Below are 14,787 nucleotides of genomic sequence, written 5' to 3'. Positions count from 1 at the left end.
GTAAAAAAATGAATTTTACTTTTTGGTTAAGATCTGAAACTTGAAAATTGTTACGGCCTGGCCCAAGGTTCGCACGGGTCGACCCGACCCAAGTTCTACCCGACCCGGACACGCGCCCTCCAACCGACCCGGACACGCGTCCTGTACGGACGGCACGCGGCTGCTGGACAATGTCCTTGGGGATATGGGCATGTCCTCTCAAGGGGGCCCACGACTGACATGTATATAAGGGGAAGATTGGCTCTTCCCCCGAGGTACGTCACTTTTACACATCACCTTTTCCGCCTGCACATTACTGACTCGAGCGTCGGAGTGTCTTTGCAGGTGGCACCCCCCTCATCCTCTCTATAGGACAAGTGCTCGTCTGCTCGGCTAACCCGCGACCAGAGCGACCCAAGCTAAGGCGCTCTCACCCCCTCACTTTCACACCCGACCTGTCCGGAACCCGACCACCGAACATTGGCGCCATCTGTGGGGAACGCCTGCCTAAATGGAAGTCGCACTAGGTCCCGGCGACCGAGCTCGAGCCGCTGGAGCGGAGGGGGCAGCCTCCGTCGCCTCGCAAAGGGGGGCGCGGAGGTCTCCCCAACAACACACGAGAACACGACCATTCGGGGGAACGGGCGGCGACAGCGCCATAATAATGCAGGAGCTACGCCACAGAGTCCAAAACCTAGAACGACAACTGGCTGACCGGGAACGGGATGGACAGTTTACCGACCCAAGCTACACCCCGTCTCCCGCGAGCGAGGAGGAGGACTCTCACAGAAGCCGCCCGCGACGTATATCCGCCTCCCGGACGGAAGCGGAGAGCACGCGGGAGGAATCACCCGTAAGAAGAAGACGAAATGACACAATCATCTATTCCCGCGGCAGAACAACCCGCCGAGCGGCAAGAGGTCGCGAAGACGGGGACGGAACAAGAACAAGACAACCTGTGATAATGGGCGTCACCCCGTTCCACCGATCCATCCTCGAGGTCCGGTTGCCGAAACACTTCGACAAACCAACGGACATGAGATATGACGGAACTCAGGACCCTTTGGAACACCTCACGGCCTTCGAGGCCAGGATGAACCTAGAGGGAGTACGAGACGAAGTAAGATGCCGCGCCTTCCCGGTTACCCTAGCAGGACCGGCGATCAGATGGTTTAACGGCCTCCCTCAAAGTTCCATCTACAATTTCTCAGACATCAGCCGCGCATTCCTTGCCCAATTTACAACGCGGATAGCGAAGGCCAAACACCCTATCAACCTTTTAGGGGTAACCCAGAGACAAGGAGAGCCGACCAGGAGGTACTTAGATCGGTTCAACGACGAATGCTTGGAAATCGACGGCCTAACCGACTCGGTGGCCAGTCTCTGCTTGACAAACGGCCTCCTCAATGAGAACTTCCGAAAACACCTTACCACGAAACCGGTTTGGACAATGCATGAAATCCAGACGGTGGCCAAGGAATACATAAACGACGAGGAAGTCAGCCGAGTCGTGGCTGCCAATAAGCGGCAGTCCGGCTACAGCCAAGCTCGTCAGCCCGGTGGGGACGGTGAAAGAGCAAAAGAAAAGGCTAGGGAGGACGCATCGAACAAAGCACCCAGGCCGTTTCCTCGAGTCGGAAAGTTCACTAACTACACCCCACTCACTCTCCCCATCGTGGAAGTTTATCAGCAAATAGCTGAGAAGGGAATTATTCCGAAGCCCCGACCACTTAAGGACCGTACGGGAGGAAATAAGAACCTCTACTGCGATTATCATAAGGGTTATGGCCATCAAACACAGGACTGTTTTGACCTGAAGGATGCACTGGAACAAGCGATAAGGGAAGGAAAGCTGGCCCAGTTCTCCCACCTCATCAGGGAACCGAGGAGACGTTACCGCGATCAAGATGAAGAAGGCAAAGCCCGAACGGCTAAGCGGCGACAAGAACCCGAAGACAGAGACCACAGCCTCACAGTGATAAACGTGGTAACGGCAAAAAACGCCGCGCCAAAATCCCGATCGGCACACAAGAAAGACGCTAAGGTCCTGGCGATCTCGTCCCCGCCGGTGTAAGGCTCTAAGAAACCTCCATCCATTTCTTTTGGCCCGGAAGACCAATGGTTCAGCGACGCCCCGGAAAACCCCCCCATGGTCATAACGGCCAGAGTGGGAACCGGCCTCGTCAAACGGATCCTCGTCGACACAGGAGCTGATTCGAATATCATGTTCCGCAACGTGTTCGACGCACTAGGGCTAAAGGACGCCGACCTGACGACTCACCAACACGGGGTTATCGGGCTAGGCGATCACTTCATCAAACCGGACGGAGTCATATCCCTACCAATCTCGGTGGGGCAAATCCAAGGCCGAAGATCGGCGATGGCCGAGTTCGTAATCCTCCGAGATTCCACAGCTTACAACATCATCTTGGGAAGAAAAACAATCAATGATTTTGAAGCCATAATCAACACCAAGCTGCTAGTTATGAAGTTCGTTACCGATGACGGATCCATAGGCACCATAAGGGGAGACCTCGAGACGGCGGTCGCTTGTGACAACGCCAGCCTTTCCCTTCGAAAAAAGTCCAAGGAAGCATCCGGCGTGTTCCTAGCCGACCTTGATGCCAGAGTGGACGACAAGACGAGGCCAGAGCCAGAAGGGGACCTAGAGAAGTTTAGAATCGGTGACGAAGAGGAAAAGTTCACATTCGTTAACAAGAACCTCCCGCATGAGCTGAAGGAACCTTTGATTGAAATGATAAAGGCCAACAGGGACTTGTTCGCCTGGACACCAGCCGACATGCCGGGCATAGATCCAAAAATCATCTCGCACCATCTTGCCGTCAAGGCGGAAGCACGACCAGTGGCTCAACGGAAGAGAAAGATGTCGGCGGAAAGAGCAGAGGAGGTAGCCAAGCAAACGGCCAGCCTCCTAGAAGCAGGCTTCATACGTGAAGTGGACTACTCGACATGGCTCTCGAATGTGGTATTGGTGAGAAAACACAACGGCAAGTGGAGAATGTGCGTGGACTACTCCGACCTCAACAAAGCATGCCCCAAAGATTGCTTCCCCCTCCCCAACATAGATGCACTCGTCGACGCCGCGGCGGGATACCGGTATCTAAGTTTCATGGACGCCTATTCCGGTTACAATCAGATACCGATGCACCGTCCCGACGAAGACAAGACGGCGTTCATAACGCCAGGAGGAACCTTTTGCTATAAGGTAATGCCATTCGGCTTGAAAAATGCGGGGGCAACATATCAAAGGCTGATGAACAGGATATTCCACGACCTCATAGGGAAAACAGTTGAAGTTTACGTGGACGACATCCTGGCAAAAACAACACAACCTGACGACCTCTTGAACGACCTGGCAAGCGTATTTGCGTCCCTCCGTCAACACGGTATGAGGCTGAACCCCCTCAAGTGCGCCTTCGCCATGGAAGCCGGCAAGTTCCTGGGATTTATGATAACTCAGAGAGGGGTAGAAGCTAACCCGGAGAAATGCCAGACAATTCTCCAGATGAAGAGCCCGGGTTGCATCAAAGACGTCCAGAGGCTGGCAGGAAGGTTGACCTCACTGTCCCGATTCCTCGGAGCTTCGGCAACAAAGGCCCTGCCATTCTTTAACCTCATGAAGAAAGGGATGACGTTTGAGTGGACACCCGCGTGTGAAGAAGCCTTTCAATATTTCAAGAAAATCCTGGCGGCACCTCCCGTTCTCGGGAAGCCAAAGGACGGGGAACCACTATACCTATACCTCGCCATAACAAGCGAAGCCCTGGCCGCAGTTCTGGTACGGGAGGACGGGAAAGCTCAACAGCCAGTCTATTTCATAAGCAGGGCCCTGCAAGGGGCGGAATTAAGATATAGCAAGTTGGAAAAGCTAGCCTTAGCACTCCTAACTTCCTCGAGAAGGCTAAAACAGTATTTCCAAAGTCACCAAGTTGTCGTCAGAACGGACCAAGGGATCCGGCAAGTTCTCCAAAAACCCGATCTGGCGGGGAGAATGATGACTTGGTCCATCGAGCTCTCCCAATACGACATCCGATACGAACCCCGGCAGGCCATCAAGGCGCAGGCCATGGCGGATTTTTTAGTTGAAGTAACAGGAGACCCAAGCGAAGACGTGGGTACACGGTGGAAGCTCCATGTGGACGGAGCCTCCAACCAGACCTTCGGAGGTGCCGAGATCATCCTGGAAAGCCCGATCGGGGTTGTATACGAACAGTCGGTCAGGTTCGAGTTTCCCATCTCGAACAACCAGGCAGAATACGAAGCCCTTATAGGAGGCTTAACCCTAGCGGCAGAAGTCGGCGCGACGAGACTGGAAATATGCAGTGACTCCCAAGTCGTCACTTCCCAAGTAAACGGTAGCTACCAAGCCAAAGACTCCTTGCTTCAGAAGTACCTGAAAAAGGTTAAAAGCTTGAGCCAAAAGTTTGAAGAGGTCACGGTCCATCACGTACCTAGAGAAAGGAACACACGGGCAGACCTCCTGTCGAAGTTAGCTAGCACAAAGCCGGGAGATGGGAACCGGTCTCTCATCCAAGGCATGACGAGAGAACCCGCAATCACGCTGCACGTGACAAGCCTAGGTTCTTCATGGCTAGACCCCATCATCGACTTCCTAGAACACGGCCAAGTCCCGGGTGATGAAAAGGATGCGGCGAAGTTAAGAAGAGAAGCGGCCAAATACGCCGTCATCCAAGGATAGCTATTCAGGAAAGGGCTCAGCCAACCCCTACTGAAATGCCTACACCCCGACCAGACGGATTACGTCCTCAGGAAAGTCCATGAGGGTTGCTGTGGACACCACATCGGAGGCAAAGCCCTAGCGAGGAAATTAATCCGAGCTGGATACTACTGGCCGTCGATGATGACAGATTCCAAAGAGTTTGTCAGAAAGTGCGTAAAGTGCCAACAGAACGCCAACTTTGCTAGGGCCCCGGCCTCCGAGCTAAGCTTGCTAACGACCTCTCGGCCGTTCGCTCAGTGGGGAGTCGACCTCTTAGGACCCTTTCCAGTCGGCCCTGGGCAGGTCAAATATCTCATAGTGGCAATTGATTACTATACCAAGTGGATAGAAGCCGAGCCACTGGCTAGCATATCCTCGGCCAATTGCAGGAAGTTCATGTGGAGGCAGGTGATAACTCGATTTGGAATACCGGAAGTCGTTATCTCGGACAACGGCACGCAATTTACTGACAGGAAGTTCACGGAATTCCTCAACGGCCTGGGCATAAAGCAAAGGTTCTCCTCGGTAGAACACCCTCAGACGAACGGACAAGTGGAGTCCGCCAACAGGGTTATCCTTTTAGGACTAAAAAAGAGGTTAGACAACAAAAAGGGTGCTTGGGCTGACGAGCTAGCGTCGGTCCTCTGGTCTTACCGAACAACCGAGCAATCTTCCACCAAGGAAACTCCTTTCCGACTAACGTACGGGGTAGATGCGGTAATCCCCGTGGAGATCGGTGAACCAAGTCCACGGCTGCTGTTGAAAGGAGTGGAGGAACCCGTGGAAAAAGACCTGATAGATGAAGCTCGGGCAATGGCCCATTTGACAGAAACGGCGCTAAAACAAAGAATGGCTCTGCGCTACAACACCAAAGTGCTCAAGAGGGAATTCGAGCCAAACGACCTCGTTTTGAGGCGAAATGATATCGGCCTGCCGACCCCCGGAGAGGGCAAGCTAGCGGCAAACTGGGAAGGCCCCTACAGAGTCAAAAAGGTGATGGGAAAAGGAGCTTATAAGTTAGAAAGGCTTGATGGCAAGGAGGTCTCGAGGACATGGAACGCGGACAACCTTAGAAGATTCTACTCCTAGAGGACGGAACGACATGCCGGCTAGTCTAGCTAAGTAGTTAATTTGTCATTTGAACTTTATAGTAGCTTTTAAGTCCTTTATGTGGTTACCGAATAAGATACACTTGTGCAAATTCTCCACCCTATTTTGTCTCCGCTTTTCAGATAAACCATCTCGTCGTGACTAGCGACGGCGCGCGACCCAGGACTGATCACCCCGGGAGATCGTTAACTACCGTTGTAACAAGTAACCACACGAAACGTCACGAGCCGCCGGTATAAACGACTACAAACAAAAAACGGTTAATACAATAACGCGATCAGACGAATAAACGACAACTAAAGACCAAAGCGGTTAGAAGCGATAACGCAACTAGACAAATAAGAAAAGGCTTATCGCGATAATACGAGCAAGCGACCAAAAAAAGGTCATTGTTCACAAAGCCAAAATAAAAACGGCAAAGATCAAATTGTTCATAAGCAATTGTTCATAAGCCAAAACGGCTAAAACCAAGATTATTTACAAGCCAAAACAAAACGGCTAAACAAGAACTCTAAAACGAAGGATTCATTTCTTGGGAACATCGACAACTTGGCCATCCTTAATGATTTTGCGAACGCCGATTGCCGAGGTATCGAACTCGGGAGCAATGACTTTGACCTGAGCTTTAAGAGCCTCTTCGGTCGCCAGAATCGCGCCCTTCCCCTGCTTGATGACGTCTTTATACTTTGCCTTCCATGTTACCAGCTCGGCTTCAGCGGCCTGCTTCTCTTTCTCGACCTCGGCCACACGCTTCTGCGCCGCACCGACCTGCTTTTCCAAAGCCATTTCACGTTCGACCAAACGTTCAATCGTCGCGTCCGACTCTTTCTGTTTTTTCTCAGCAGTCGTGGCCTTCTGTTCGGCGGCAGTAACTTTCTGCTCGGCAGCGGTGGCTTTCTTCTTGGCGGCGTCCAATTTTTCCGAAGACTGAGTCAATTGCTCCCGAAGGGTCTCAACTTCACTTTTTAGATCGTTATTAGCCTTCCCGGTAGAATCCAGCCTCCGGCGGAGGGACTCCATCCCGGACAGTTCGAACTCGGCCTTCCGAGCTATGACTGCGCCGCGCAGGAGAGTACGGTACATCCACCTCGCCTGCCCGGCAAGGGATGACTCGTGGAAATACTCCTCGGTACCGGGGATCAGCTGAGAGTCTATGAAGTGCCCGGCGTCAAAATTCCTTTCCATGACGGTGAGGACGCCCTCAGGGCTAGACGACGCCGTGGAGGTTTTCTTTCTTTTCTTCGGGTTGGAGACCTCTTCCACCTCGACATCTGCTTTTGGCACGGAACCACCAGTTCTAATCACCTCGCGGATAGGGGAGGCATGGACGGCCTTGCCACCGTCAACCACGGTACCCTGAGCCGAGGTGCCGATCTCGTCAGTCTCGGCCCTTTGCTCAGGAGCATCCTTGTCCTCCGGGGGAGCATCAAGCCCCTCGGGAGTGGGTTGCTCGTCACCCTCCTCGTCGTCACCATTACCTAAAAAGGTCTGAAACAAGTCGGGAAGACCCGTCACCGACGCAGACATATCCACTGCAGAAAAACAAAGAAGGTCGGTTAGTCGCCACATAATATCAACAGAAGGAAAAAAGACAAGGGAAAAGTAAAAAGCTTCTCACAGATATAATTACGACCGGACTCCCGGTCACCCATGAGGAGGTGGGGATTTACTTGGTTCTTCCCAAAAACTGCCATCAATACCTCGGCAATTTGCTTATCCACCTTCGACATACTCCTATAAGTTACTTTAATAAAAGTATTGGACCCTGCCCCGAAACTCCAATAAGTCGGGATGAGCCGTACCCCCTCCAGAGACAACCAAAAAGGATGACGACCTTTGACAGGGCGGACCTTAAAATATTTGTCCTTAAACCCATGATATGAATCTTCAAACAAACCAAAGATCTTCCGACCCTGGGCAGACCGGAAGGACATGAACCCTTTTTTGTGTTTCCCTTCCTTGGAAGGGTTTGTGAGGGTGAAGAAGAAGAGGTATACATCCATGGACACCGGCAGGTCGAGATATTCACAGACCATCTCGAAGCAGCGGATCGAGGCCCAACTGTTCGGATGCAGCTGCGACGGTGACACGGAAATTCGATTTAAGAGCGCCATTTGAAAGGCTGAGAACGGAATGCGAACACCGACTTGAGTGAACATGGCCTTGTAGAACCAAATCCAGTCGGCGACCTGGCGGGGTTGGAAGTTGATTTCGTACAATCGCTCGTGAGGAGCCGGGACAAAAACATCGTAATTGGCCTCCTCGTCAGTCCCGCCACACAAGTACCCGGCTTGTCGGAACTCGGTGAGCTCCTCCTCGCCCATTTGGTTGGGTGAATCCTTCACGTCGGAAACGACCCAAGCATAGGGATCGTACGCCGCGGGGTTAACGGATGCCCGGGAGACCGTGCGAGCCATACCTACATGGGGGGACCATCCAGTCAGTCTAAGAGATCGGTTGCTCAGGCCGAATACAGACACTACCCCCACGACTCCCCGACCAAGGCCAATCAAGACTAAACGGCGAAAAGAACCCGAAAAAGCCTACCCTGGAATGGTACTTTCCCCCCTAACACATCTACTCGCAACTAAAAGGCCATACAGTAATATCCAAGCAACAAGCATACAAAAATAATGCATAAAAAGGGAGAGTGATTCGAAAGTTACCTTAATTGGTGAGAAGAGGATGAAGTTGTGGATCTGGAAAAAACGCAAGACACCACAGCAATATACGCAGAAATCTCGTAACGGAGGTGAGGAAGGAGAGGAATGGGAAGTGTGAAAAAGCACAGAAGCACAAAATCAATCATTTAAAAACCACCCCAGGAAGCGCGAAACGACTGGGGGCAAGATGGTCTTTTCAAACAGGGTTTTCCACCCCATTATGAGCATTCAATGCTCGGCACAAGGAACGAAGCGATGAAACGGTTGCTTACGCAACCCAGGGGACACGCGCGTTGGGGGCATATCCCTCCCACGAGCGGCCGACCAGGCGAGATACGAGGCGACACGCCACTGGTAGTTCCCACGACTACCATTGGCGCGTGGGGGCACTGTTACGGCCTGGCCCAAGGTTCGCACGGGTCGACCCGACCCAAGTTCTACCCGACCCGGACACGCGCCCTCCAACCGACCCGGACACGCGTCCTGTACGGACGGCACGCGGCTGCTAGACAATGTCCTTGGGGATATGGGCCTGTCCTCTCAAGGGGGCCCACGACTGACATGTATATAAGGGGAAGATTGGCTCTTCCCCCGAGGTACGTCACTTTTACACATCACCTTTCCCGCCTGCACATTACTGACTCGAGCGTCGGAGTGTCTTTGCAGGTGGCACCCCCCTCATCCTCTCTATAGGACAAGTGCTCGTCTGCTCGGCTAACCCGCGACCAGAGCGACCCAAGCTAAGGCGCTCTCACCCCCTCACTTTCACACCCGACCTGTCCGGAACCCGACCACCGAACAAAAATTTTCTTAACCCTTGCTTTTTTTTTTAAAATTCCTCTATTTTCAACTATTGTCCTTATTCTCAAAGATTTAGGGAGATTGATTTTCTGGATTTGTGAGATTGAAATTGTAGGTCTTAGATATTAGAAAGAATTTTTGACGATTTCGGATGGAAAAGATTGAATATCTAATTCCTTAAAGTTAGACAAATTCTTTATATGAGTTTTTTTCCCTTATTATATTCACGGATTATTATTAAGTAGGCATTGTAAAAAAAAATGAATGATTACTTTTCTAATTTGAGGACAGGTTTGGTACTTGTTTATGAAGATTGGAGATGTTTAAACACTAAATAAATCGATGGGTTTATTTTGAGTCATTGGATTTAATCTTGAGTTGTTTAATCATAACTTGTTAACCTGAGAAATAATGGGTATGAATTGATTATAGTTTGATCTTGGAGATGTAAAATTTATCAATATTTTCTTTTCTTTTCATGAGTTTTCTATTTTTATTTGGTTTATTATTTCGGTTTTTTTTCATATGTTGCATTCGCTCGTCCTAAATATTTTCCTTATTACTATACTTTGATTGATTGTGTTTGAATACTTCGTTTTGTTATTGTTGTTGATGTTTAAAAGTAGAAATCTCTATATGATACTATTTTTTTATATGCTAGCTTCTAATTTAGATACAATATCTATGTCCTTTTTCTAATATGCTCTCTTAATTATTGGCAATGCTCTCTTCATTTTTGGCCTTTTTAGAGTCTTGATAATAATGTGACGAATGGTTATGGAATCAGAAATATGGTGAAGTTTTTTCGGTGATTTCAACATTTACTTATGTCCTAAAGGCTTTTATGCTATGGTGATATTGTTTTGCTGGGCTTTGTTTTGTTTTGTTTTGTTTGCTTTCTAGTTTTGTTGTAAAAAAAAAAAGATTCTATATTCTATCTAGCGCGGTCACATCTTGTGGTATGATTATTGAGTATGGTGCATACAGAGGGCTAGGAATTATAATCTATGAAAAATAGTAGTTCTAAACTCTTTCGTTTATTTTATTCAAGTAATGATAGTCGTTAAGTTTGGGAACGTTAGGTGTTCTTCTTGGGATAATTTGTGTTGAAGTATGCGTTATAATCATACCGCGTGGTTTGACTATCGTTCATTCCTCTGTATTTCATGTCAGAAGTTTCTTGTTTCAATTCTTGTTGAAATGAAATTTAATTATTTTGTTTCATGTCCTACACCTTATCCATATCTCGATTTGATCGTGCTTTTGGCTATCCCATAGATTCTCAACAACACAGGTGTTGATGTTGCATTTCTTTACGTGAACTATGTAACTCCTTGATATAATCTGAACTTGCTTTACTGTGATACATCATATCTTCTAGTACTCTCCTCAAATTCTTATTCCGGATCTTCTTTGAAAAAATTTTGATTTGATTCTTTTCTTGTCAAATTGTGTCCCTAATCATCCTCTTGAATCTTTGTAAAAATTGCCATTGACTTTATTTACCTTCTTTTTGTGAACTTTGTACTTCTTTGATTCAACCTGAATTTGTTTTGACTTAATACACAATCTTTTCTTTTATTATTTCTATCAAAGTTTCTTGATTCAGATTTTCTTGTTAAGATACAATTGACTCTCTTTTTGGGACACTTCATTGTTTCTGTACATCATTGTTTAATTACAATCTTAAGCATATTTTCATGTTCGTGCTAACACCATTTGTGATGTTTGCTATTCTCTTCCTAAGTTTTGAATCCTTTAGAGCGAACTCGTGCTTGTTTCGGTATCACGTGTGATTTCCGGATAGCAAACAATATGTTAGTTCATTAGGACACAACTTATCGATGCTAAAGTTTGGAAAGTTGTAATTTTAAGACATGACATAAGATTGATTGCTTCTATAGATTTATACTACAGAACCAAGGAGATTGTGAAGTAAGATTATATTTTGAGGAGATTGACGAACGAAGTGAAGAGTGCTATGTAAATCTGAGTTGTCAAGGGAACGAGAGTCGGTGAATGTCAACCGCATCATTTTAACACACCTATCTTTTAACTTTTGCACTCGATTATATTTCTTTCTCATGTTTAGTAAAAGGCAAAACCATGTGACGTTTTTCATACTGTATCAATTTTCGAGGGAAAATTTTTTTCTAAGGGGGTAAAAATGTAATGTCTCAAGATTTTTCTTGAAACATTTTTTATTTGATTTCTTTTATTGCTACCCTACCCTCTAATTTTATTAAAATACCTATTCTACCCTTATCCCTTTTATCAAACCCTAACCCTAATTCCAAAAATTAAACTCACACCCTCCCTCTTACACACATACACATATTTCAGAAAAAAAAGAGAAGGAACGAAAGCAAAGGAAAGAGAAATGGGGAGTTGCAAAGGGAGAAGGAGAGGAAAAAAACAGGGGAAAAGGGGGAGGACGGCACCGGCGGAGGGAGGAGCGCAGCTCGCCGTCACCGTCGCAAAGAAAGAAGCAAGAGGTAGAGAGAGAAAGAGCGACACGCGAGAGAGAGAGAGAGAGAATGACCAGAGAGGGAGACCACAACGGAGAAGAGGAAAAGGCGCCGCCTCTACCACCACCAAGTCGTACCTCGTCGTTGCCGCCGAATCTTCTCTTGCTGCCGCTGCTGAGGAGCCCAAAAAGAGGGAAACTTCGAGAAAGGGGAAGGAGAACGCGACGGAACTCGTCGTCGGGAAGAGATGAAACGACGGTGGTGGGTGTTGCTGCCGCTGCTACCGTCATCATCGTTGGAGCTCGCCGTTGAAGTTGCTAGAGCCGCTGCCTTTGCCCTTTCAAAATGCCGCATGAGTTGCTTCGATGCCACTGAGTTCGTTTCACCACAATTCTGTTTTATTTGTTCTATTTTATTTCTGCCACTATTTTATCACTGCCATTGATGGTGCTGTCATTACTCCGTTGATTCTTGTGCATATTGGTAGGCATAAAACTACTGTTGTTGCAGCCGCAACTATTTGGTGCTCCGGTCCAAATTATGTGTCTTTTCATTTCATTCTACATCAATCTTCCTCACCCTTTAATTCAGCACTTCGGGTTTGGCCTCTTCGGTCCCTTGAGACCACGTTGTGAGTAGGCTTTACATTTATAATTGGTTGGCTTTGCATCTATAATTATTTTGATATATATTGCTTTGAACTTATAATTATGCTTACAAATATTATTACCAAAGGATTTTAAATTAGATTGAATAATCGATTTATTAGAACTAAATATTTATCTTTGTTAAGTTCATTTTAATATGCACATGAGACTATATATATGTTTGAAGAAGTTTTATATTATTTTAAAACATTTAATTTTACTCGAATATGTATTTTTGAAACATTGGAGTATTTGTTGGTACTCACTTATTTTGAAATTGTGAAATATATTTGAAATTCCTTAAGATTGAGAAAATACGAGTGAATATGATTTGGATGAGAAAGTATTATTTGATTTGAATTGATACCTGATGTTTGAAAGACCGGAGAATTTGTTATATTTGAAATTATATGTTTGAATTGGTTTGGGAGGCTCGTATTAGAAAACCGTAGTTAACGACGGTTATGACGTTAACCTAGATGCATCTGGCTCAGACCTCAGCTAGCAGGGCGTTGCTAGCCTAACGTGTAGGCCACAAGTTGGATCTGTTATTCCGTACGGACACACTAGAGGAAAGGGCTACCCATAGAGGTGGAGCCGCCCAAGTGTAGACTTTTGATTTGATTTCTATATGAGAACTCCCGTATTGATTCACTTATTCATATAAATTATTATTTCTAACTAAAATTATTTTTAAAATAATATTTATATGGTCTCATGTCAATTATAGATGTATTGTCTAGTCACTGAGTTGCAAAACTCACCCCGTTTTTCTAAAAATATTTTTCAGGAACAAATACTTGACTATGTGAGACTTTCTATTCAAGAGTAATGATCTGCACTGAGTATCTATTCTTTGTCAAGTTCTTAGATTGTTATATGCTCCATATGTCACAGGCAGGATCTAACCATTCTTATTATTTTAATTTTTGTTAAAAATGTATAACTATTTATTTTAGAACTTGTAAAATATTTGTAATTTTTTTATTTAACTTATATTTGAATATGTTAGGCTTGCTATGGAATTATTTTTCTGAGCGCCGGTCATGGCTCATTTTGGGCCGTGACACTCTAATTGGAATTAAGTGACCAAGGAATTGGCGGTTGATGAATTTGGCTCATTTTTTTTGTTATTGGAGGCATGCATGTGATGTGCTGTGTTATGGGGGGTATAGTGGTGCTAGACCAAGATGTGGGGGCAGCCTTTTTTTATTTGTGCTTTAATAAGTCGGACCATGCGAGTTGGTTTGGAAAGAAAATATTATGGTCAAATCGGATGGTCCGATTTACAAGGAGAAAATTTTGAATTTTGGAAGAAGCAAATCGGACCGTCCGTGTTGTACAAAAAGGTTTTTTTTTTAATAAAACAAAAATCAGACCGTCCGATTTCTCTGGGAGCACTCGTACCGTCCGATTTGTAGTTCCCTGACACCACACGCTTATAAAACACGCTACTTCTCCATGTTGCTGTCCTACACCATTACCTTCTCCATAATAAAATTAAAAAGCGGATGAATTTTAGAGGAGACTAAAAAGGTCTAAGGAATTAGGGTTTAGTCACATACAGTTTGCTATGAATTAAATCTTGCATGATTAAAATAGTTAGTGAGAAAAGCCAATCCGAAAAATAGATAACTCTGAAGCCTTAACTGTTTCTCCATATATATATTTTACAACTTGTTTACTGCTTGTTTTCTGATATTCTGAATTTACTGTTAATGCTTTTGAACCTTCAAACACCATTTTCTGTTTGCCTAACTAAGTAAATCACTTAACTATTGTTGCTTAGTCCATCAATCCTCGTGGGATCGACCCTCATTCACTTGAGGTACTACTTGGTACGACCCGGTGCACTTGCCGGTTAGTTTGTGCTTGTAAAATCCACACCAGGGACCGAAATCTACTCCTCTGTGTAGATACCAGTTTTCTTAAAGCGCATCAAAGTGTCTTCGATTAGATGTGTATCGAGATGACAAATAAATAAAAGTTTGTCAAAAGATAAAAGAAGTTAAAAACAAGAAATTCGAAAGATAAATTGACTAAAACTAAAAGATTTGCGTTGAAAATAAAAGAAAGCAGTAAAGATGCATTCGACTGGGTCAAAAAACTTTTGACTTGAAAGTGAAAAGTGCATTATGTAAATTGGACATTAAAATTAAAGAATACTTAGAAGATAAACTTGCTTGAAAAATAAAGTTTACAAGAAAATAAATTGAAAGAGTAAAAACATGAAAGGAACCCTACAGAAAAGTAACTTGATCGCAGACTCAGGAATTTTCTAGGGATGTGAGTGTGCTTGAGTATTTTCTGAGTTAAAGTTCCAACCCTTATTCCCTAAAACTTTTTAGTATTTATAATCCACTTTGTAACTGACAATT

At 45.9% G+C, this 14,787-nt stretch overlaps 1 protein-coding gene across 1 annotated transcript; it reads left to right on the top strand.

Annotated features, from left to right (window-relative positions):
- The first annotated feature begins 3,505 nt into the window (after positions 1 to 3,505).
- On the top strand, positions 3,506 to 4,699 carry LOC130975799 (uncharacterized). The gene has a single exon (XM_057900535.1). It carries the CDS (start codon positions 3,506 to 3,508, stop codon positions 4,697 to 4,699), a length of 1,194 nt encoding a protein of 397 aa, XP_057756518.1.
- The last annotated feature ends 10,088 nt before the right edge of the window (positions 4,700 to 14,787 follow it).

Source organism: Arachis stenosperma, chromosome 4 (assembly GCF_014773155.1).
Source record: "Arachis stenosperma cultivar V10309 chromosome 4, arast.V10309.gnm1.PFL2, whole genome shotgun sequence".
In the NCBI taxonomy this organism is placed as follows: Eukaryota; Viridiplantae; Streptophyta; class Magnoliopsida; order Fabales; family Fabaceae; genus Arachis; species Arachis stenosperma.
Note: the sequence above shows the minus strand (reverse complement) of the source record. Positions and strands in the feature narration are given on the sequence as shown.

Coding starts and splice junctions, on each gene's coding strand:
- LOC130975799 (XM_057900535.1), top strand. CDS start 3,506: ATGAAGAGCCCGGGTTGCATCAAAGACGTCCAGAGGCTGGCAGGAAGG.